Source organism: Corapipo altera, unplaced genomic scaffold (assembly GCF_003945725.1).
Source record: "Corapipo altera isolate COAL_440 unplaced genomic scaffold, ASM394572v1 0, whole genome shotgun sequence".
NCBI classification, from domain to species: domain Eukaryota; kingdom Metazoa; phylum Chordata; class Aves; order Passeriformes; family Pipridae; genus Corapipo; species Corapipo altera.
The window spans coordinates 39,766,388-39,791,613 of record NW_020884872.1 but is presented as its reverse complement, the minus strand read 5'-3'; the positions used below and the strand labels follow the sequence as shown (position 1 = coordinate 39,791,613).

The window sequence follows — 25,226 nt, the reverse complement described above, 5'->3', positions numbered from 1 at the left end:
CCTGTCGGCGGCGTTTGGCCCATCGCGGCCACCTTAGCCCTCCCCATCGCGGCTCCGGCCCCGGCCCCGGCCCGCCGCGGCTCCTCAGGGGCTGCGCGACCTCGGGGGGCTGCCCGGCCTCGGGTGGGCTGCCCAGCCTCGGGGGCTCCGCCAGCGGCGTCCGCCGGCCGGGCCAGGCCGCTGCCATGTTCACCAGCACCGGCTCCAACGGGTTCTGTGAGTACCGGCCCCGCCAAGGTCCGGGGAGGGCGGCGGTCAGGGGTGGGAGCGCGGGCGGCGCTGCCGCCGCCGGCCCCGGGGGAGCCGATGGGCTTGGTCCCCTCGCCTGCACTTTTAAACTACGTGACGGCGGGAGGAGCCGAGGAGCCGTGTGTCTGTCTATGTCCGTGTCTGTGTGTGTATATACATCTGGATACATCAGTATAGACCTGCATGCCAACATATGTGTTAGAAAATGCAAGACCCCCCCTCTTAATGTGAAAATAAACTTACTTTTTCAAACCAGTTTATTGGAACAAATATGTTCCCAGCTCTGTTTAGCTGAATTTGTACGTGCAGCGTATGTAAATCATTTTATGTTCCAGTGCTACCTGAACTGAATTCAGGGGTATTGGGGGTTGGTTCTGAGTTTGTTTACAGGACAAAGCATCTGCAGCGTCTGGAAGCAGCCGTGAGAAGCTGACCTGGCTGCGCTGTGCACTTTGGCACTACAGTCCCAAGAGCAGGCGGGGACAAATGATAAGTCAAAACTTTGCTGACTAACTGCATGCTTCATAGAAAATGGGTGGGAGTGTCAGTCTGCTGGAGGGCAGTAAGGCTTTGCAGAGGGATCTGGACAGGCTGGATCGATGAGCCGAGGCCAGAGGTATGAGGTTCAATAAGGTGAAGTGCTGGGTCCTGCCCTTGAGTCATAATAATTCCATGCAGCGCTACAGACTGAAGGAAGAGTGGCTGGAAGGCTGCCCGGTGGAAAAGGATCTGGGAGTGCTGGTTGACAGCCACTAAACATGAGCCAGCAGTGTGCCCAGGTGGCCAAGAAGGCCAATGGCATCCTGGCCTGGATCAGGAACACTATGGCCAGCAGGATCAGGGAAGTGATTCTTCCCCTGTACTCAGCACTGGTGAGGCCACACCTCGAGTACTGTGTCCAGTTCTGGGCCCCTCAGTTCAGGAAGGATATTGAGGTGCTGGAGCAGGTCCAGAGAAGAGCAACAAGGCTGGTGAAGGGACTCGAGCACAAGTCCTGTGAGGAGAGGCTGAGGGAGTTGGAGCTGTTCAGCCTGGAGAAGAACAGGCTCAGGGGAGACCTCATCACTCTCTACAACTACCTGAAAGGAGGTTGTAGCCAGGTAGGGGTTGGTCTCTTCTCCCAGGCAAGTATCAGTAAGACAATAGGGCATGGTCTTAACCTCTGCCAGGGGAGGTTTAGGTTAGATATTAGGAAGAAATTCTTTACAGAAAGGGTAATCAGGCACTGGAATGGGCTGCCCAGGGAAGTGGTGGATTCTCTGTCCCTGGAGGTTTTTAAGATGAGACTTCATGTGGCACTTAGTGCCATGGTCTAGTAACCATGGTGGTGTTGCATCAAGGGTTGGACTTGATGATCTCAGAGGTCCCTTCCAACCAAGCTGATTCTATGATATCAACTAGACCATGGCACTAAGTGCCACATCCAGTCTTTCCTTAAATACCTCCAGGGATGGTGACTCCGTCACCTCCCTGGATAGCTCATTACAATGTTCAACAACCCCTTCTGTGAAGAAACTTATTCTAATGTCCAACCTAAACCTCCCCTGGCACAGCTTGAAGCTATATCCTTCCCTGCTGTTGTTACTTGCCTGGGAGACAAACCAACCCCCACCTGACTACAACCTCCTCTCAGGTAGCTGTAGAGAGCGATAAGGTCTCTCCTCATCCTCCTTTTCTCCAGGTTAATAATCCCACCTCCCTCACAGGACTTGTGCTCCAGACCCTTCACCATCTCCATTGCCCTTCTCTGGACACACTCCAGCCCCCCAGTGTCCTTTCTGAGTTGAGGGGCCCAGAACTGGACACTGTACTTGAAGTGGAGCCACCCCAGTGCAAGTACAGAGGGATGATCACTGCCCTGGTCCTGATGGCTGCACTATCTCTGATACATGGGGTTGTTGTGGCCAAAGTGCAGGACCCGGCACTTGGCCTTGTTGAACCTCATCCCATTGGAATCAACCCAGCTCTCCAGGCTGTCCAGGTCCCTCTGCAGAGCCCTCCTGCCTTCCAGCTGATCAAAACTCCCCCTCAACTTAGTGTCATCTGCAAATTTGCTGATGGTGGACTCAGTCCCCTCATTTAAATCATCGATAAAGATGTTAAACAGAACTGGGCCCAACACTGATCCCTGTGGGACACCACCAGTGACCGGCCACCAACTGGATGCAGCACCGTTCACCACCACTCTCTGGGTCCGGCCCTCCAGCCAGTTCCTGACCCAGCACAGAGTGCCCCTGTCCAAACCGTGGGCTACCAGCTTTTCCAGGAGTATGCAGTGGGAGACAGTATCAAAAGCTTTGCTGAAGTCCAGGTAGACACATCCACAGCCTTCCCCTCATCCACCAGGCGGGTCACCTGATCATAAAAGGAGATCAGGTCGGTCAGACCCTGTGCTGGCTGGGTCTGATCCCTTGTCCATCCTGTAGGTGCTGTGTGATTGCACTGAGGATGATCTGCTCCATAACCTTGCCAGGCACTGAGGTCAGGCTGATGGGCCTGTAGTTTCCCGGGTCCACCTTGCAGCCCTTTTTGTGGATTGGTGTGACATTTGCCAACTTCCAATCATCTGGGACCTCCACAGTGAGCCAGGACTGTTGGCAGATGATGGCAAGCAGCTTGGTGAGCTCTTCTACCAGCTCCCTCATCACCCTGGGGTGGATCCCATCTGGTCCCATAGACTTGTGAGGATCCAAGTGGCTCAGCAGGTCACTAACTGTTTCCTCCGGGATTACAGGGGGGCTGTTCAGCTTCTTATTAGTCTGTATTGTCTTTAGAGGTCTAAAGGAGAGAAATAACTCCAGAATCCATATATTTTATTTCACGCAGTACATAGATCAAATTAATAATCAATGTCCTATGAAGCTAATCTACTGATTGATATTTCATTAATCCCTTTTCCCTTTCTTGCATTCTGTTTTTTCAGTGTTTCTAGGCTGCCTCTCATTTCTTGATATTTTGATGTAAACAAAACTTCTTTTAAACTATAGAGATACTGACATGATTAGAATATTTTCAAGCTGTTTGCTAAAGATGCATTTTAAACTGTTTCTTGACTCTCATAGTGAAGAATGATTTCATTAGAATATTAAGTTTTTTTAGAATATTAGGTTTTTTCATTAGAAAATGTTAAGTTTTGGACCTTTTTCATTCAATGTTATTCCTTTTGCCATAAAACTTTATGAAGCTTTGATTGGCCCTATAGTCTATTCTGCCTTTTTTTATGTCCCAGACATGGTAACTGTGTGTGCTTGAGAGAAGATAGCTTATAATTCAAGTAAATGAATGTGTGCTTGTTAAAATGAAGTTGTTGTTTAATATTCCAAACACTCAATATGACAGAATGTGGCAGAAGAGGTGACTGAACTGTGGTAATCCAATGCCACTTAGCAGTATACTGATGTACTGTTTCTAGGAAATGTGTGAGGAAGACACTGTAGGTTCCTTTGGCACAGTTTATTTTTAACATTTATTTGGGAAAATCTTTGGCTGCATGCGTGAAAAAAATCTTGAATGAGTAAATTAAAAATGTATTTTGTAAATGTATTTTGATTTCGTCGATAAAAGCAGAATAGCTAACTGATTACTGCACGGCTACATTTCCAAATTTCTAAACCAGGAATTCTGGTGCATTTGTTTAATCTGAACGTATTTCACTTTTGTATGAAAAAGTGACCCTGAAGTACTACTACTGACCTACCAGAGTAAGTTTAGGTCAGCTAAGCTTTTTCGAAGTCCACTTAGCTCCTGTAGCTGTTCTTATCGCTACTGTTCTTTATTCAGGATAAGGTGTTCTTGCATTATGTACAATCAATTGATAAAACAGTCTTAAAAAACAACATGTAGATTTAGCCATGAATAGACTCTATGTTGAATAAACAATATTTTTGATAGTTATTAGCAAGCACAAATTGTTTCTGTATTACTTATCTCAAGCTAACTTGTTGGATCATCTGTACTATGGATGCCCATGGATTCTATCCTATTACATGTGTCTACACAGAAAAGTTCATTCCACATCCTGGCTCTGTGGTTCAGTGAGATGAATGACACTGTCTTCATCCAGGGAACAGTCAAAACTTGTGAGTTCTTTACAAGAAATTCAGATTCTTTGTAAGTTTGACCACATCTACTGAAGTTAGACTTCTAGTAAATAATGCTTGAATAGCTTGGCCTGTGCAGTGAAGTCTTTGACCTTGTCCATGTGCCATTTAAGGATGTGTCTCATGGCTTTGAGCACTGCAGATAAAGTGAGTTCTTACAGAAAGTGTTTATCTAGTATTTCTTATCCTAGTTTAAGAGTTTCCTGGTCTAAATCCTCTGTCCTACATCTCCTGTTCAGTACTAGCGTGTAATCACATGCATAGGCACAGAGACTCTGGAAAAATAATGTTATAAGAAATGTGCATAAAAGCAAACCACTCCAACAAACAAACCACTCCAGCTGCGTGTGAGCTAGTCCAGACAAGTAGGTCCTTTTGTAGGAATGATGTGGCAAATTGCAGGCAGACAGGTGATAACTGCGTTGTGAGGTGACAACACACCTACTCAGTGGAGGACGTGCACCATTTTGGATGAGGAGATATAAATGTAGAAGTAAATATACCTGGTACATGTTACAACTATGAGATAGGGAAGCCAGGAAACAAAGAACCCCACCATTTAAAAGGACAAAGACAGTTTGCCCTGGCTACGGGAAACTGTTTCTGTTATCTGAAATATTGGAGGAACCAGTATGTCCTGGGAAAAAAAAAACGGTTCCTCTGGGTACTAGCAGGAGACACAGCACAGCAGACCCAAATGACTTAGCAAAACACTAACCCAGTTGAGTTGACTTGTCAAACAACAATACAGTGAGTTCAGGAAATGTGTCACCAGTGCCTGACTTTAAGGAGGGGCTTGAGAGGTGGGCTGTGGTGCTGGACCCAGACCAGTCTCTTGTGTTACAGTCTGCTGGTTCAGTCCCATAAGAAATGCTGCTGAAACACTTCAGTGGTTCTGCAAAGGGTAAGCATGAGTATGTGAAGAGTGACACTGGGCTGGCTGTTTGATGTACTGTGGTGCTGCTTAGTTTGCCAACATGCTGCATCCCAGTAGCAAAGTATGATACACAGAAAGGCTTTACCAACAGCTTAAACCCGATAGAGCAACACCAAACCTTTCTGCAGACATTTTAATCCCCTCCCAGTATTCTTCATGCTATGTACATACTGCACAAGAGTGTAGTAGGAAAGCCTGTTCAAGTTAGTCTTTATTAAGGTAAAATTTGAGTCCATGTTTTAAAGCATAGCCACTTGTTACCTCTGCAAAATATTTCACTACTTTGCCTACTACACAAAAGCTGCTTCTTATAGTAGGAGGGAGTAGAGTCCTTTGAACTTGTGTACAAGGATTTCTACCAATGCAACTTAGGCTTTTACATCTCTGTTAACCTTGTAGTGCAGTACTAGTAATTTGTTAAAAACCCCAAGGCAATAGGGAAAGTCTGTGCTCCTCTGCTTGCATAACTGGCAAGACTGAACTGTGTTATGCAGTGATGTTGGAAAAATAAAAAAGCTATGTAAATTTAAAATGCTTTTTTGTATGACTGAAGGAAATATGACCATGTATTGAATATATCAGTCTTCTGTGCATAGCAGTATTACACAGTACGATACTGTATGGGAAATGGAATTAGCTGGTACATCAGCATGCCATGGTGCAGCCTGGTTAGCCTGAGTCCTAGGAGCAGCATAGCCACATCAGGTCAATTAGCCATACACTGAACACCACAAAAATGTGGCTATTCTGCTGCAGCAGAGCTAACTTGTTTCAAGCCAGTGTGGGGATGTCCACATGGTCTTGTGGTGTAGCCATACATGGTATTTCTGACAGTGTATACTAAAAGTAGTATGATAATATGCTCTTTGGTTGGAAAGAAACTCAACCAGGGGAGCATTTTTGTATACTTCAACCTGTTTCAGTTTCTATTTCAAGTGTTGCTTTTAGAAACCAAGGTTTTGCTTTTTTGCTTGGTTTTTTTTTTTCTTTTTGTATCTCCTCATTTTTTATAGTTTGTAGCCTAAGCTAAACCCAGAAGTTTTCTAAATAGTAAATGTATAGGTAACTGGCTTGATTACAGACTTACCTGTACCTTTTAAAAGTAGGTTTAAAGCATGATTGCAGTTGGTTTCTTTACTGACTTTCATAAACTAATGTTATGCATCTCTCAGCTCCTGCTTTAAGTTTATAAGCATCTGATGAAAAACTGTTCCTGCGGTGATACTCTTATTGTCTTCAGTTGCAATGAAACGTCACTGTTGGTTGGTGAATGTGCTGCAGGTTTTTGGGCAAATGTTGGAATACAATAGATTAATATCTGCATGGTGGTTTAATGCAGGAAAAACAACCTCCCAAAATGCAGAGTCTGTCAGTGCGTTTGGGAAGTACTGTGCATTCAGATGTGCATCAGTTATGGTTTAAAAGACTTGCTGATCTTGTGTATTAGCATTAAAAAAATGGTGTTTGTGTGTTTTGTGCCATTATAGTAGCCCCCAGCAATTAACTGTATGAAAGTGATGCGTCTGCCTTATAGCAGCTGGGTTTGGGAAGATGATAGTGGAAAAAGAGTTTTTACAAAGCATATTTCATCTGCAGCTGTGGTGTAAGCTCAGTAGGGATCCCCACAGAAATTGTCCTGAGCTAATTCGAGCTTCTGCAGCCACTGCTCATTAGCTGGTGTCGGGAGTCAGGTCCTCTCCCAAGTCAACACTTTAGTGTCAGTCCTGGAACAGCAGTCCAGGAGGTGAAGTTGTTTCCTCAAAAGCCCTTCTGAAACAGTGGATTGGTCTGGCTGCCTGTTTTGACATGCCCATATGCTGTATCTCTTCACCTGGGAGTAGTGAACAGGCAGGGAGCAGGAAATAATTTCAGAAACTGTAGCTGTTGCTGCTACCACAACTTTCTTATTCTTATTAGCGCACTGGTGGCTTCTGAAGCTGCAACTACATGAGCAGTTGTGCCATAAACCTCCCCCTCTGTGACAGACGGACACAGGTATTCTTAATTCTGTATTCTGAAAAGTGGTACTGGCAGCTAGAAGAGTACTAGGCTGTGGAAGGGGAGGACTTGTGGGCTTTGCAATGAGTGCAGGGGTGGAATATGGAGACTTAAGAGTTGATTTTCTTATTTATGTCACATTTGGGGACAGCTTCACATTGTACAATGGTAACATGAAAGTTGGGACACTTGTCTGTGAGATTTTGAGGGCAGTTTTGGGGGGAGACTTCACTGCAAAGATCTGCAGTGAAAGCTAGTTGCTTGCCCTTCATCATAGTATGGGCGTGTTCTTCTGGTTGCTACAAAATTTCTCTTTGCACTTAGGTGGAAGCTCCGTAGATGTGTTGTAGCACCAATGTTATTACTGCCTGCTGTTTGAAAGAATTGCCACTTTGGGGTTGCAAATTTATTCCAAGATCTTTGAAGACAGTATTTGGTATATTTTAACTTTCAGGGTCGAAATGAGAGTTTATTCTTTCATTCTACTTGCTTTATGTGGTTTTGAGGCACTGTGTTTTTCTCTTTGTGCATGTGTGCACAGGTGCTGCCAGCAGACACTGGTGCCCTGGTAGGTTGGTGGTACATGTTTCCATCTTGCACATGGTTGCATACTCATTAGGCTAGAATTTTGCTTTCTAAATTCTAAATTCCCTTTGCATTCTAGGTAAGGAATTTGGCTTGAATGTCAGAATGCCTGATCGTGCACTCTCTGGGATTGATAATCATTTTTGGTCTTACTGGCTGAGACATTCCACAGCAGTCGTTGATAAGGATCTGTTTGCTGTTAAGGGGTAAACTGCTACATTGTGCAAACACTTGGAAAAAGCATTTCAAAAGTTGCATTATTGTATTTTTCAAGTTCATCAGAGAAGAATAAACTTGTCAGCCACGATGACATTATGAGGTGCTTGAGAGTAGAAGTTTCCATTACTCATGTGATGTTCCCTGTGGGTGACTGTCACATTTATGGGTTAGTTACTTCTGTGGTTTTTCACTTGATGACATGTCTAATATTAAGTACTTTTCGTCTATACCAAGGTTTAAAGTGTCTAAGCTGAAAGCTAAAAGGAGGCTCTTAATAAAAATGTGTATTCACACTTTTGGAGAAAACAGATAAGGTTGGTTATTTTTGAATGCATTCAAATTAGGAATTAACTTGATAGGATAAAGTGTTTCAAGTGTGTATTACCTGTAATGTAAAAATAAACTAATGATATGCAAATTGCAGTAAAATCTAAATATTAAACCTCTATAGAAATATGTAGTTATGATGGGGATATCTAGAGGTATTGTTGTCATGTTTCTTGCAGTAATGTGTTCCTTATGTGAAAAGTATTATGGGACTAAGGAGTTCTTGTAAAAATGTGTTCAAATTCATGAAATAACGTAGATGCATTTGATAGTAAAATAACAAGTCTTACCGAACTTTGGTTCAAAACTGTTTACTGTTGCTACTAGTACAGTTCTTCTGTTTTAGGCTATTTCAGAAATTTGTATCCTGATTATAAAACACCTTTTCACATCAAGGAATGCTAATTTAGCTAAGTTAAGTTAACTAAAGGAGCCTGAGGTTTCACGTGAACATGTGTGTGCATTGTCTGCACAGTAGCTTTGAGGCAGCTCCAGCTTCTTTTTTCCCCCAGTGTTCTACAGTTCTCTGATGACTTCAAACTGTTTTGAAACGTCCAACTGAGTCAGAGGAATAAATAATTTAAAAAATGGACATCTAAAGACTATAGACCTTATTTTTGGAGAGCAAAAAGAATCCAGTGAAAGATATTAAATTGAAAGATGGACAGTTTTCTTGCATTAAAAAAAAAGTCAACCAGACTTTCTGCCGTAATGTGTCTCACACAACCATAAAAGTAAAGTTTATGGTTAGCATAGTAACATCAACCTGCGTCAATCCAAGTCACTGCCTAACTTCTATAAAAGGATAGTTCTTCAAGGTGTTAATTGCTTAAATGGAGTAAGGAAAGTGCATCTTTATATAATGAACTCAAAAGGTATGGTTGTGGACTGAAATAAGAGTTTTAAGTACAAGTTTTCATTGTGGAACACATAAATGTTTTCTTTGCATGGTGAGCAACAGAAGACTGCATACTTCAAGGTGCTGTGAGCTGAGAGCAGCTAACAGAGCCCAGTAAGGTTGTTCTTGATGTCATCAGCTAATACTTGAATGAGGATCACATCTAAATTATGTAGTAAGAACTGTAGTTTCAATGGCAGTGTGATTGTGCCATAATTAAAATCCTGGCTTTGGTGCCTTTTACAATATTCCTTCTCTAGCAGTTCACTGTTCTAGTGTGCAGCAGATGTTAATGGAATCATTCATGGCAGTCAGTTGAATCTGGAGAGGTACTAAATGTTTCCTATATTACGTATTTCCATGCAGTTTTGTTCTTCCTGTGCTCCTGCTCTTTACTTCCCATTAGTACTTTCAAAGTAATCTCATCGTTCCGTTTTTTATGTAAGAAGAACAACAGAGCTACAGATTTCGTAACACCCTGGGAAAAACAGTTGTCTGAAAACGAGTGGATTGTGTGCTATAGCTGAGGTGTTTGGAAAGGAAGTAAATATGATTCAGGTTGCATGTGTGAAAAAGAGAAAAGTCATAGAATAAGTAATATTTTGGAGTCTTTGTATTGGCTTGAATTGTTGGGCAAGAGTTTGTAATTTATTGTATCACCCACAGCAACAGAATAGGATGAATTTCTGGGTAACCCTGCTGGATATTCCACTTGGCAGTCTTTAGTAAATGTGCATTGCAGATTTCGCTGTTCTCTGCTTGCTTCTGAATGTGCTTTTTGAAAGTCATGCTCATAGAGGGAAAGAAGTTGTGATTTCACAAACATACTGATTCTATTAATTTCTTTATGAATAATTGTAATGATTGAATGGAAGGAAGATGAATGTCGTGTAAATTAACTTAGATATGTTTCCTTGAATGGTGGATCCAAGTGCAGTGGAGAGAAAGTCAGTTTTTTCAGGACATTTATTCAGGTAATTCCTGCTTCATAGCCTCTAAGAAAAAAGCTGATCTTAATCCCTAATGCAAAGGAAACAGATGTGCATGTCGATTTTTCTAGAAAAAAGAGTGTTTATTTTATTTCCTGAAATGTGATTGAGCCTTAGGAGGGCAGCAAAGGAGGGCATGACCTCTACAGGTGCAGAGAACTTAAGTTTAATTATAGCCAAACAATTAATTTAATGAGACAATGTTAGAAACAAAATGTCTGGTTAACATATAATTGTCATTAATATCTCTAAAGACTTCTCTTTGTTTTAGTGTGTTCTTCCTATCTATTTGCAAGTTGTTGAGAACTTGGGAAGTGGTTGATCTAAAAAGTCAAGGTGGTGTCACTATTATTATGTTTTCCAGTCACCTGTTTAAATGTATCACTTTTTGCATGTCAGAGACTTTTCTCTAAAATGGCTTTTTTTGATTTGTTTGGTCTTTTGTCTTTAAGATAAAGCGCCTTTGTCGAAGAGTTTGTTACTAGTCCTAAGTGCCATCTCGATTCTATTGACCCTGCTCTTTCAACATTATCAGAAGTTCTTTGTGTATAACCTACAAGCTATAAAAGAGGATTTTCAGGTAAGAGTCAGCTCATTTTGTGTGAAAAGAGACTGCAAACTGTGTGGTCTCCCCCCTCCCCCCCCCGTTTTTTTTTCCTCTGATTCTTTCCCTTTGTTCACTGTTGTAGATCAGCTTGTTCTTACCTTTTTTTTATGTCACCCCAGTTTACCACTTTTTGGAAAACATAAGAAAAACTGATCTGAAACAATCAACATAGCTTCTCACTTCTTTGTCTTGTCTGGGAAATGATTTGATTTGTGTCATTTTTCCTTTCAGACACTGTAATGTGGAAACTTGCTGCGAATTAAGTGTGATTTAACCCCTTTAACAATACAAGTATTTTGATATGAATGTCAGTATCTTATTGTGCTTAGTTTTTGAGACTGAACAGGGCTATTGTGATTGGGCTTTCTGATTATATATGATATATTTTAACAACAGAGGCTGTAACTTTCATTCTGTAAGTTCTGGTTTAGTTAGTTGTGGAATACTAATATTTGCCTGTTGAATAGAAGGGCTGCTTCTAATTTGAAGATTCCAAGTGATGGAGTTTGTCATGCTCTTCAGTACTCTGCTGAATTGGTTAATTTCTTACTTATTCCTGTTTCAAACTAAGATACTCTGTCTTTTGGATATTGTATCTTGTAAGGTTTTATTTTAAGCTTAATTAAGGATCCTGTAATATCAGCTCCAATTCTTGAAATAATACACTTAGAACTGGTAAGTTCTGCGGGGATTTGTTTTGGGGTGTTTTATTTTAATTTTTGGAAGTGATGAACTGCTGCTCACCAGAGAAGGGGTCAGCAAATGCCTCTGTGTTTAGCTTACCCACAGATTTTACAGTTGCATTAAAAAAAAAGGTATATAGTCAAATTAATGTCTTTGAGAATGCCAGCTGTAGCCTATAAACTTTAAAAGATTATTAACCCTAGCTACTGGTACTCTGTGCCATGGCACTTCATAATCTTTCTTGCCAAGAACAAGAGCTTTCTTGCGATTAATGTAGATTGCAACTCTGCAAGAGCACTACTTATATTTTCCAAATGTCTTTCTAATGCTGTATAGCACAAATACATAAATGATGTCTGCCTTTTAAAAATGTTACAAGCAAGTGTTTGGGGAGGGGGATGAAAAAAGTCTGAGAAACTATTCAAGTTTTAAATGGAAATGGTGTGGATTTGGGGTTTGTTTATTTGTTTGTTTTTCAATTTGTCTTTAGCGAGTTCTCTCTTTCCATTTGTTTGATCTGCTAAAAAACAGCAGTAGCTGTGTTTTATTCAAAGAAACCACCTTTACTGTGTCTTAAGCATAAATATTTGCAAGTATCTGTAAAACATATGATACTTTTATTGTGGTGTTTTGGAGAATTTGTGGGTTTGGATTTTTTCTTTCATGAGATTGTTGTTTCATTTATTCCCATGCCTTTTGGAGCAAGCTATATTCTATATCGTTGTGTAACTCAGGGAGAGCAGATTGTTTAACTCCTGTCTGATTCTAATATTCAACTGAGAATTTTGAAAAAGAAAATTTGTTTAGAATCAATTCATCTGCAGGGATGAGTTTAATAGAAAGGAATTCTTTTCAGGGGGTGAACAGACATTTTGGATGTTGCATTCTTAAAGCTGGTAGGGAGCACAGGCAATAAAGCAGGCAGTTGAAGAAGAGTACAGTTAATTTGGAAAGCAAAATATGTACTGTCCAAAATGAAAAGATCTTTGTCTCCATACAGAGGACCCTTAAAGAGCAGCGAAGATATGTCATGTGTAAAATAAGGATCTTCATTACATTAGATCTATGTATTTTTAAAGCTAGCTAAAGCAAAGACCAGTTAGGCTACAAGCTTTCCTAGTCTGTGTGAGGGCTGTTCAGTTAATGCACGTCATGAAATAGTCACCTGTTAGGTCACAGCCCTGCTAGTTTGAGCTTCAGGAGGGATGGTGCCTCAGGCTAGGTTTTAACATTGGGCGTATTGCCATAGGGCAGCTGCAACAGTGAGGTCTCAGTTCTTTCTTCTTGTTCAGTCCTTGGATATGCTGGGGAAGTTAGAGGCAGAAGCCTTGGTTGAGGCCTGAAGACCTTGAGAAATGTAAGGGAGGTGAGAATGCCTAGCAGGCCATGGCTTAGGAAAGGGAGTAGGGGGTGCCGAAGCTGAGCAAGAGAGATGGAAACTAGCAAGGAGATGAAGGGCAGCAAGCAAAATTTTTGTAATAAGGGTGTGGCAGTGTAATTGTGAGACTTTCTCGACAAACTTTGAACAGTCATGGCAATTGCTGGAGGTACCTGATGACCAGAGAAAGGCAAACATCACACTTACCTTTGGGAAAGGCAGAAAGGAAGATCCAATTAACATCAGTCCCTCAGCCTTACCTTGGTCCTTGGGAAGATCATGGATCAAAACTTTATAGAAGCAATTTTTCAAGATGTGCAGGACACAAAGGTGACTGGGAGCAGCCAAGCTGAAGTGGACAGATTCTGTGGGTCGCGACTGGTTGCACAGCTGGTGTTGGCAACAAGGTTTTTGCTTTTGTGCCCAATGTTCTCTCTGAAGATTGAGGACTACTTGGAATAAATGGGATCCACCTGGGCAAGTGGGACAAAGGCATCTTTGCTAACAGGCAGGCCAACCTGGTTAGGAGAACATTAAGAGAGGAACGACATAGGAAGGAGATGACAACCTACAGTCAATTGAGGAGATATGGACTGGGTTAGCCAGCAAAGGATTGATATTAATGGATGACAGGATGATGCAGACAGCAAGGATCTTATAATCAGCAAAACAGGACTGAAAAGGACCTACTTCATAAATACGTAAATAAGGAAGTGCCTACGGGACAGACTCTCATGTTTTCTGGGAAATCAGCATGACTAGGTGCCTCTTTGAGGTGTCTGCACATGAATACATGTGACATAAGGAACAAATAAGAGGAATTAAAGGTCATATGCCATTATAGGGCTACAGTCTCACAGGGGTCATGAAAATGGGGTAGGTTGAGTCACATGATAAGAGTGCCTTAGCAGGAAGGTACAAGCTTGTTGGGAAGGACAGGCAGGGAAGGGAATTGCTTTTTATGTGAAAGAGCAGCAGAACTGCACAGAGCTTCATGTTGGGACATGAGGAAGTTGAGATTTTATGAGTCAGGACTAGAGGGCCAGTACAGCCAACTTTTGGTGCTGGCGTTTGCTACAGACTATCTGATCGTGAAGAAGTAGATGAGGCTTTCTTCAGACACCTGGAAGAAGCCTCATGATTACAGGTACACACCCATAAGTTTTGCAGGAGTTGGCTCATGTCATTGTGAGGTCAGTGTATTATCTTTGAAAGGTCATTGCTGTCAAGGAAGGTTCTCGAGGACTGGAAGAAAGCAAATGTCCTTCCTATCTTCAGGAGATTTGGGAAGTACAGGCCAGTCAGCATCTTCTGTATCACTGGGAACATCATGAAACAAGTTCTCCTAGAAGTAATTTTCAGACATACAAAGAACAGTAGAATGACTGGGGATAGCCAGCACAGATTTTTGAAGTGGAATCCTCAACTGACCTGGTAGCCTTCTATGATGAGGCAGATGAATGTCTTGGTGGGTGATGGAAGATAAGTGGATGTTGTTTATTTTGATCTTAGTATAGCTTTTTATGCTGTCTCCTGTAACATTCTCAGACAAACTGAGAAAGTACAAGGTGAGAGAAGTGGGCAGTGAAGTGGATTGGGGGCCAGTACTGTTTAGTGTCTTCATTCATAACTTAAACAGCAGAACGCAGTGTGCTCTCAACAGTTGATACACCCATAGTTCTGCAGGCATTTAGAGGGGAGAAAAGGGTCAATAGGAACCTCATGAAGTTCAGCAAAGGCAAATGCAAAGTCCTGCACTGGAGAGGAGTAAAATCATGCACCAGTACAAGCTGGTGGCTGACCAGCTGGAAACAGCTTTACAGAAAAGGCCCTGAGGGTCCTGGTGGAGAATAAAGTTGGACATGAACCAGCAGTGCAGCATTGTGGCTAAAAAGCCTAACAGCATCCTAAACTGCATTAGGAAGAGCCTCACAAGGAGGCCTGGTGGGATAATCATTCATCTCTACTCACCCTCAGTGACAACATCTGAAGTGTTGTCCCTTGTGCTGGGCTCTTGTGCCGCATCCTACAAGACAGACCTTGACATCCTGCAGGGAGTCCAACAGAGGGGTACAAGTCTGGTCAGGTGTGTGAGCAGAGGCTGACAGAGCTGGGATTGTTTAGCCTGTAGAAGAGAATGCTTAGGGTAGATCTTACCAGTGTGTGTAAATACTTGATGTGAGGGAGCAAAGAAGAGAGAGCCAGGTCAGTAAAAGGACAAGAGGCAATGGGCATGGATTGAAATACAAGAAATTCCATTTGAAGCAAAAGGTTTTTTACTGTAAGTCTGATGAAACAGAGGAACAGTTTCCCCAGAGAAGTTGTGTAGCCTCCATACTTGAAGATAGTCAAAACCAGACTGGTTGTGGTCAGTTAACATCCTGCTCTAATTGACTTTGTTTTGAATGAGAATATCAGACTAGATGATCTCCAGAGGTCCTTTCCTATCCTCAGCCATTCTATGAAAGCATGCCTGACCAAATGGTTGTGCTCTTCTGTGAAGCAAGTGGTGCTGTGGATGAGGGGGAGTCAGTGGATTTTGCACACCTTGACTTTAGCAGGGCCTTTAACCCAATCTCCCTTTGTGTCCTTGAAGTGAAATGGAGGTATGTACTGAATAACTGGAAAGGAAGATGGGTGGGAAATTGGCTGGACTCTCCATGGAGTTATGGTCATTAGTACAAAGTCGACTTGGCAGATATTAATTAGGGGAGGGCCCCTTGGAGATTAGTGCTGGGACCAGTACTATTGAATGTATTTATTAGTTACTTGGATGTTGGGATGCGGTGCACTTTGAACAAGTTTGTACTTAAAGTTTGTGTGATCCAAAACTGGGGGGAATGGTCAATATGTTGGAAGGTAGGGCTGCTATTCACAGAGACCTTGGCAAGCCCAAGATATGGGATGACAGGAATTTCATGAATTGGAAAATCCTGCTTCTGGGATGGAATAACCCCACGCTGCAACAGTGCAGGCTAGGAGGGCAAGTGCTTGGGAATTAGCTCTGCAGAGAAGGACCTGTGGATCTTGGTGAACAAGAGGAGCCAAGTCCGCTCTTGCAGCCAAGGCCAACCGTTTCCTGGACAATTAGTGAGAGTGTGGCAAATAGGTAGACTGTACTCCTGTAGCTGACAGTGTTCCAGATGTGTCTCACAAGTGCCCAGTTCTGGATTCATCTGTACTAGAATCACAGAATCACAGAATATGCCAAGTTGAAAGGGACCTTCAAGAATCATCAAGTCCAACCCTTAGCCCTGCACAGGACCATCCCAAAGAGTCACACCATGTACCCGAGAGTTTTGTCCAAACACTTCTTGAACTCTCTCAGGCTTGGTGCTGTGACCACTTCCCTGGGGAGCCTGCTCCAGTGCCTAACCACCCTCTGGGTGAAGAAACTTCTAATAATATCCAGCCTAAGCCTCCCTCGACACAACTTCAGGCCATTTTCTTGGGTTCTGTCACTGGTCACCACAGAGAAGAGATCAGTGCCTACCCCTCCTCTTCCCCTCATGAGGAAGTTGTAGACTGCAATGAGGCCTCCCATCAATCTCCTCTTCTCCAGGCTGAACAGACCAGGTGACCTCAGCCATTCCTCATACGACTTCCCTTCATGACCCTTCACCATCTTCATTACCCTCCTTTGGATACTCTCTAAGAGCTTAATATCTTTCTTTTATTGTGGTGCCCCAAACTGCACATGATATTCAAGGTGAGACTGCACCAGTGCAGAACAGAGCAGAGCAGGACAATCACCTCCCTTGAAGTTATGAACACACTGTAGTGGATCCACCAAGGCAGTCAGAGGAGGTGGAGTGTTTGACATAGAAGGAAAGGCTGCGAGAACTGGGTCTGCCCAGCCTCAAGAAGAGAAGACAGAGAGGAGACACTTTATTGCTATCTACAAGTAGCTGATCAGGAGCTATAGAGAAGCTGGAGCCAGGCTCTGCTTTGTCTGCAAAGTGCAAGAGGTAGTTGACACAAGATAGAACATGGGAAATTCTGCCTGGATTGTAAGGATTTGATTTAGTTTTTTAAACCATGAGGGTGGCCAAAAACTGGCACAGGTTTCAGAGAGGTTCTAGAAACTGCATCTTTGGAGGTGTTCAAGACTCAACTGGACATGGTCTAGAGGAAGCTGATCTGATTAGAACAACTTAGAACAGTTACAGTTGGACTAGTTTGTATCTGGAGGTTGTTTCAAAAATAATTTTTTTGTAATTCTAAATTCACTAAAGTTGTGATTTCCATTTTTATTTGTAAATATAAACTAGGGACATAAAAGTGTCTTTGGGTTAATTTGGGTTAATTGTAGATTTGTTGTAACAGGTAGACATCTGCCTTGAAAATATTTTATTTTTGAAGAGACTTCTTGAACTCTTCCAGAACATTCTCTATTTCCCTTTTTAAATGTACCACATTTCTGTTACCTGACTCCAGTATTGCATTCACTAAGAGCATAAATTCTGTGAAAAATTTCCTTGAAGGAAGAGGGGCTTAAAATTATGATCATTAATCTTCCAGATTTGGAGACTTATTTGTGGAAGAACAGTATGTCTTGATTTGAAAGACACATTCTGTAGCAGTCTGCTCATTTACAACTTTAGAATATTTGAAAGAAGATATGGCAGCAGAAAATTTTCAGTAAGTTCCAGTTTTGAATTTCTTTTTTTTTTTTTAACAGAAACTGTTTTCTACGCTGTTTAGAATCTTGTAGTCTTGTATTAATACTGCAACTTTATTACTAACATTTTGTATAGAAACATATGTTAAAGGGTTTTAAGAATTATTTGGTTTTCATAAATTTAAATTTATATTGATAATATCTTGCAGTCAGTGGATTGCAAGGTTTATCAGTTGAAAGTTACCAAACCCATAGAATTTAATTTTGGAAACAAATCTTAACTCTTCGTTCTTCAATGTCTGCACAAGTAGATTTGGAATTATGTTGTGTTAAAGATTGTATTTGTCTTAGTTGAACTGGTATAGTGATTTTCTTATTTTTTCTTTTATTTAGAGATACATTAAACCCTTATTTTTAATCCGTTGAATTGATTCTAATTAACCTTTTTCTTTCCAGTCTTTTTTGCTGGGTGCTTGGATGCTCTCAGCTTTATTTGATCTTCTCCTTGTAGAAATCGCTCAGTATATATTTGGCATCACCATCAACAGCTTGCCTTCTGGTTTGTAAGTAGCTTCTAATGGATTGTTTATTTTAGATATATTTTCAAGGGGTTGTTTTCTGAAGATTTTAATTAAAAAAACTTTCTTCATGTAGCACTTCAAATCAAATTGAATCTTCTTTTGAACTGAAGCGTAAAGGTTCTTGGCACAACTGTTATAATTTCAAACATTTATTTCTTAGTTATGTTCTGTGGTTAATTTATAATTTATCCATATAATGATTAGTTTCCATTTTGTTAGTCCCATTTCCCCAGGCAGCATGATTGAAACACAGCTTGCAGTGTACAAATTGTTGCTGTATTTGTTCACTCTGAATTGTTTGGTTTATTTCAATTCGTAAATCTGAAAACTGAAATTGGGTTGGTGCTGATTTTTTTCTTAAATCAGAAAGGCAACAGAACTGTAAGTCATGTCTTCTGTGTTCACTTTTAAATGCATATACATTTCATACTGGTATTTTGTATGTGTTTAAAAAATTGAGTGCTAGAACATGTTACTCTATTTAGTGCTTGCAGCTGAAGTTCTTACAGCTTTAAGGTGTTTAGTGGTTCAGTTTCTTATAACCTATATTTGAGATTTCTGCACTTAATAAAAGGTGTGCATGTTACAGTAGAACCACAGAACCTGCAATGCTTTGTGGTTAAGTTTCTGGCAAGTGAGATCAGGCTCATACAGACTTGAGTTCCCATGTTTTACATTCTGAGGTAATAATAAAAGCTCTTGGAGTGAGATTTTTAATATTAAACACCACATTAGACTTTTTTTATTTCTACTTTTCCAGAGTGTCTGTTGAAAGTAGCTAAAGACTGATTTGATGAGGAAGAAAAAGCATGTGTTTGACATTTTAAAGATACACTTTTTGTAGTGTGTGAGTAGTCTAAAGGAGATGAAAGCTTGAGTAGTTATTGCAGTTACTCATCATGTTTGTTACCTTGAGTTTGTTGCTAGGACATAGGCTGCTAGTGTGGCTGGACAAATTCCTGTGTTCGTATGTGTAAAAAGATACTTTGTGCAAAAGTAGGGTGTAATAAATGTACACATCAAATGTGCATAAGGAGGTAATGAACAGTTTAATTATTATACCCTTTGATAGTATTTCTATGATTGTAGAATGTAGTCAGTTACAAGGAAATCTGCATCAAAAAAGTTTTTAATTAAATGAATATACATTCTCTTTAATGGTGATATTGATCTTGAGAGAATGAAGTTAATTTTAGAAGTGTGAGATATACAGTAGTTTCAGGAGCATTTCATTTTGCAAATAAAAATTAATATATACCTTGCATCGTAATTCTTTGGTGTTGTCTACTTTATTATACTAATTGTCACTTTTTCATGTCTGACAATGTTCACAGCCTTTTGAGATGACAAAAGCATTGGAAAGTTTTAACACTGACTAGGTTTTAGTTCATTTCAGATGAAACAAAAGATATTGAGCAAATACAGAGAGGTGCAATTATTATTCTGCCACTCTTATTTTTACAGTGCAACAAATATATCTGTTACTTCTGGCCTAGAACATTCTTATGTGTAGTCAAAATGCGAGAATTCAGAAAAAGAATCGCTTGTTTACATTGTAAAAATCCCCTGACATTTTTTCTCTTTTTATATCATTTCACTGTTCATATTACTGAGTGATCTTACACTTCCAGTTCGCAAACTTTTCCTGCGCACACTCCGAAGGTAATTGCGATAAAGGATTACACTGATGACTCTTGCCTGGAATTGTTTAGAAACAATATAGTACAGGATAACATCCAAGCATGTACTGAGATTCATGAGAAAGGTAGTAAAGGCTGCCCAAGGATTGTAAGTTGTATTTTCATCTTGCAACATCAGGAGGGTGAAGCAAATGTGGAAGGGCACAAAACAGATGAGTACCTGAGCAATCAGAGTAACTATAATTCTTATGGATCTCTCCTTGGCCTTAGGCTTCAGTTTAGAAGTCTTGCCATGGATAAAATTGTAAATAATGATTAGGTAACACCCCATCATGATAAACAAGGGGATCAAAAAGAAAAAAATCAAGCGAGAAAAGTTCAATGTATTTACTTCCTTTAAGTGGATGATATCAAGCATTTTCATGCAGGTGGTGAAATTCGAGGCTTTGTCTGGATCAGATCGCAAAAACAGCAATGGGGACGTTGTTACCAGGGTCATTACCCAGATTCCAATGCAAGCCAGCACAGCTTTTTTTGTATTTTTTAGTTCTTTGACATGTTTGGGCTGGACAATAGCCATAAATCTGTCTACACTTATAAAAGTGAGCAACCACAGAGCAATGGCCGGATAAAATACAGTGAAAGCACCAATAATCCGACAGAATGTATCTCCAAAAGGCCACGTTTCTTTCCCATGGTAGATTATCCGAAAAGGCAAGGAAAATATGAAAATTATGTCAAGTAATGCCACATTCATCATGTATACAGTTATAGTTGTTCTCTTCTTGGTAGTGCAGCTGAAAACCCATAGTGCAGTGGCATTCACCAACAATCCCACTGTGAATACAAAACTGTAGAAGACCAGTGACGCAATCCTATATTCTTCAGGGTGGTGATTTTCAGGCATCATAGTTTAATTAAACTTAGGAATAGTTGTTGCACTTCATAAATACCCTAAAAGTAGATAAAATGTGGGAAGTTATTCTCAGTCAAATAAAATCTATCTTTAAAAACTAATAGGAAGATTGTTTTAGAATTATGGTTAGTGATGAGACTGTATTTTTTAGCTGTAAAAACATGGTAGCTTTGTTACTTTTTCTGACTGCAAATACATTATTGTACTCTGAGGGAAATACATGTACTGTCAGACTTGTGTGAAATAGTATTTATAAGCACGTTTTAATTATTAAAGGGATTTATTATTTAAGAAATCAAAAAGTCAAGATGGACACTTTGAGTGTGCTTCAGTAGCTGATAATCAGATTGAAACAGTTGTTTTCTAAAGCTAATATTTCTTCAAGTTGTCCCTGTTGAAACATTTTTGACTAAAACTAGTTATGAAAAGAAATAAGTGAGCATGGCATGAAGTGACATTTGGATATGCAAAATGAAGTATTGACTTTGCTGTTTATCTGTGTAGGGACTACTTAGCTCCCAAAAGAACAGGTGCTTGCTGTTTTTCAGAAAAGACACTAAAAAGCTGTCTTAGTAGCTCTATAGCTTCTAATACAGTATTTAATCACAGGGCATCAGAACCACCCACCTAACATGTGGATAAGATGAATAGATTAGTAGACTTCCCACTTGAAAAAGTAAAATGATGGGAAGCAGACTGCAGTCTCGAACTAGGCCATATGTGAGCAGTATGTGCTGGGGGCAAAAGTTGCTGGTTGATAGCCAGGTGCCCCAGACCACAGTTGTGTTGCTTCTCTCAGCTTGTGGGTCATAGGAGTTGGACATCTGAAATGTCATTGTGCGGGCTCTGGTGATGAGAGCTGAAGGAGATTATCCCCTGGTTTGCTCTGGAGCCACTTGAGGATGGCAAACCTTACCTGGAGTTTGCATGGGTACTTTGATTAACCCTGCACTTTCCTGGCTCTTGCTGTGGTCACAGTTTCATGACTCTGTGTTGGAGGGTTCATCTTTCTTGGCCTTTAAAGCAGCCCTATGGCAGCTTTGTGAAGAGGAGGAGGAGGAAAGAGTTAGTTGTTTGTCTGATCTTCCTACTTGTGACAGTCAAGGAAGTTCTACAGTATTGACTAGAAACCAAGACTGTTTTCGGTAGCAGAAGAGTGCATAGTTCCTGTGTGCTTTATCTCCAGAAGTGAAGAATGCATTAAAAAAAGCTTTATTGTTGCTGCCCATCTGGTTTATGCTTTCTCTGTGATGTTACCAAATACTTTTTTAGTGTTACAGAAATGCATAGGGGATTGAACCAGTGTTTATTAATCTAGCATCCTGGTTTGACACTGGCAAACGTCAACTGCTTTTGAGAAGAGTATCCATGCAGTAACTAACTTAAATATGACCTATTAAAACTTTATTCAGGTTAGTTTCTGCCTTGAAATATGAAGTTTGGGCTTCTGATTTTCTTACAATTCTCCAGTTTACAGATAAATAAAAGAATTATGCATACAAATATCTAGTCCTAAACTTCAAAATTCCTCTAAAATTCCTCATTGTGTGAAGAACTCAAAAAATAAGAAAAATAAAAGAATTAAAGAATGATAGCAGACATTATTGAAAGTTAGATGGGATATGCTTGAAAGAAAGATTTTGTAGCACAATTGAAATATTATCTGTCCCGCTTTCATTACTGTTGCATAAAATTGTCCAAATGTTGCTTAACACACACCTCCTCCCCACCCCTGAGTATTGCAAGTGATTTGCTTTTTTCTATTTTGTTCTGGTTTTTTTCTGTCTTGCTAGTGATTGTGTATGACAATAGTGCATGGCTACCTAGCTAAAGATCCTGACTGATTTAGCAGGTGAATTGAGTAGTGATGTATGGGATAGATAGAAGAATTCACTCGACTATTAATAAATAGAATGGATTTTGGCTTTGGTTTTGCTCTTCTCTCATTTGGACTTGCAGTGACTGTAATTGTTTCTGGTCAGGTTGTGTTTCTGAAATAACCGGCAGGCTGATGTTGATGGGAAGAGAGGAAACTGAACCTGGTGTGAGCTTTTATCAGGAAAACCAGGGGTTCCATGGTTTTTTTGCTGGTTATTTCAAGTTTGTGACAGTTTTGAGATATATCAAAGAATGATCTACTGTAACAAACGGGGTTTGTTTGAGGGGAATTTTTTGTTTAGTTGTCGAAGACACTGTTTTCAAACTTTGTGGGTTTAGATGCATGTCAGTGTAAGAGTTAGGCATTTCTCCTAAATTTAATTTTTAACACTATAAAAAACATTTATGTAGAAATATTATGTAAGAAATATTGAGATTTTTAAAACGTATGTAGTTACTCATCTGCATTTATATATGAACAGAGTTATTCTGCTTTTTCATCAGTGTTTGTCTGCACGGAGTTCAGATTGATATCTCCTGAGTCAGCCCAAGTAGATCTCTGGGTGCCTATGAGTGGATGGCTTTGCCTTAGTTGTCATTTTTCATAATGGGAACACTTATGAGTATTGATTAAAGTGCTTACTGATGAGCCTCTGGCGTCGCTGGTTTCTGGAAGTCCATGTGTGTTAATTGTGAATGATTACTCTGATGTTTCTCTGTATCAATCTTATTTTTTTAATGATAGTTAATTTTTTGAATGTCTGATGTGAATTGTGAAGGCCATGCTGTGTACAAAAATAAAGACTTTCAGAACAAATCAGAACTAAATCTTTTCCTCCAGATTCTTACTACAAGTTAGGTAGCAGTGCACGTATCTCTTTCCAATCCCCCTTTTTTCTCTATCTGTCCCTTGTATATGCTCACATTTCCCTGAGGAGGACATGGCTTTCAGTGAAGCACAGAGAGACCAAGCAACAAGATCTTCTCCTGGTTTTAGTTTAGTGAAAACAAACATTTTTCCTTTAGTGATAACTGTACTTACCAGTACTTTTATGTACTGCATATTTTGAAGTTTTTTGTTAAAATCCTAAACAACAGAATTTGTGGTACTGTGCTTTTACAAAAGCAATCATTTTGCTTTAAATGTTATTTATAGAATGCTGCTGATATTTTGAAAGTGCTTTAAAGAATTAAATATCTTTTCAATAGTTGTAGAATTAATGCCCATGTTCAGCTTCTGAACAAAGAAGTCTATCTTAGCAACATGCATAAACATCCAAGTTACTTTTTTACCATAGAGTATGGTATTGTTACTCACCCTTTGTGCACTACAAAGTTTCTTCAGAGATGCTCCTCTCATGGCCCCAAATCAGTAGAAGGTTTAAACTTCCTCTTCTTTGCTCAGCTTCACTTAGCTAAAATAGCTCATCTTCATAGGCAGGAAACGATGACGTAATCTCGCTAGTTCTGAGCTCTTGTATTGGTCATACTTAAAAGTTACTATTTCACGTAAGTGTGATGTATTTGAGCTGATATTTCTAGTACCTTTCAACAGTCGAACTTTTGTCATATTTCCAGTGTGGTCAAACTGGGCTGTTGTACTGCGTATTTTTTTCCAAACACACTTTTAAATGTTTGTGGAATAATGAAAGCGTGTTTTAGGTAAAGATTTCTATGAAAAAGTCTCTGCAAGAATACATGTCTTGATTATGCAGAAGTTTCTTATAAGCACAATGTAAATGTATTTTCAGTAGAGCATAGTTGTTTGGGGTTTTTTGTGGAAATCCCCATATTATTTATATTGCATTGGATAGTAGTCAATCTGAAAGTAACAGAAACTCACTTAATTTGAAATGAGAAGTTTGATTCACTTGAACACACAACTTTGTTTATGCCGATACTTAGAATATTTTACTAATACAACAGCAATGTTTCTGTATTTTATTTGCTGTCTAAAATAGTAGCATGCCTATTCAAGAGCTTTGCAGGAAAATGCTGTATGAAGAGAGGTTTAAGCCTGTATTAAAATGGATTAAAATTTCTCATCTGTGTCACTGTAACAGACATCCTTGGTGGGATGGGAGTGTTCACAAAAGTTAATAGGTAAAGAAGACTAATTTCTTACATTTCTTCTTCGTCAGCTTGAAAAATGATCCAACCTTTGAAAGAACCATTCAGAGAAGGAGATCATTCTGAATTCTCTGTAGAGTGCTTGCTAGCTTCAGGGTTCTGCCAACAGTGTTTTGGGATGTAGAAGCACAATGCAGGGAGTTTGGTACCTCTTGTGCATGCACGTACCCTGTTGTGTCCCCCCCCTCCAATGTAGCAAAAGGAGGAAGGGAACAGCAATGTTTTAGTCTTCACCTGACATGCCATCAGGAATTTGCCAAGATGTGCCCTTGGTGCCAGAAGCAGCAAAGTCCTGCAGTTCAGATGTAGCCAGAATCAGGTTTGTTTGTGGGAATGTCTTTCTCCACTTACTGTAAAAGTAATGTAGGTAGGTGATCCTCACTTAGTGCTAAAGATAACTTCTGTGAAAAATCCCCTTTGTCTCAGTTGAATGGGTTTGTGGTAGCATGTAGGTATTTGCATAGGTCAGTGTGATGGTTAAGATAATCA

General features: G+C 40.2%; 2 protein-coding genes across 2 annotated transcripts in view; one reads left to right on the top strand and one right to left on the bottom strand.

The window, feature by feature from the left end:
* Window positions 1–6: 6 nt before the first annotated feature.
* Window positions 7–25,226, top strand: part of UBAC2 (UBA domain containing 2) — a 95,385-nt gene continuing 70,165 nt past the window's right edge. Inside the window, exons 1-4 of the mRNA XM_027644788.1 lie at window positions 7–216; window positions 10,755–10,882; window positions 17,493–17,612; window positions 18,049–18,155. Coding sequence (XP_027500589.1) covers window positions 186–216; window positions 10,755–10,882; window positions 17,493–17,612; window positions 18,049–18,155 — 386 coding nt within the window. The 5' untranslated portion in view covers window positions 7–185. The remainder of the gene's footprint in view (window positions 217–10,754; window positions 10,883–17,492; window positions 17,613–18,048; window positions 18,156–25,226) is intronic.
* Window positions 19,457–23,987, bottom strand: GPR18 (G protein-coupled receptor 18). Its single transcript, XM_027644775.1, has 2 exons — window positions 23,926–23,987; window positions 19,457–20,767 (listed from the first exon to the last, which is right to left on the bottom strand). Exon 2 carries the CDS (start codon window positions 20,721–20,723, stop codon window positions 19,758–19,760), a length of 966 nt encoding a protein of 321 aa, XP_027500576.1. The 5' UTR covers window positions 20,724–20,767; window positions 23,926–23,987; the 3' UTR covers window positions 19,457–19,757.

What these genes read in the sequence shown, in the direction of transcription:
- GPR18 (XM_027644775.1), bottom strand. Translation starts at nt 20,723, where the DNA reads ATGATGCCTGAAAATCACCACCCTGAAGAATATAGGATTGCGTCACTG.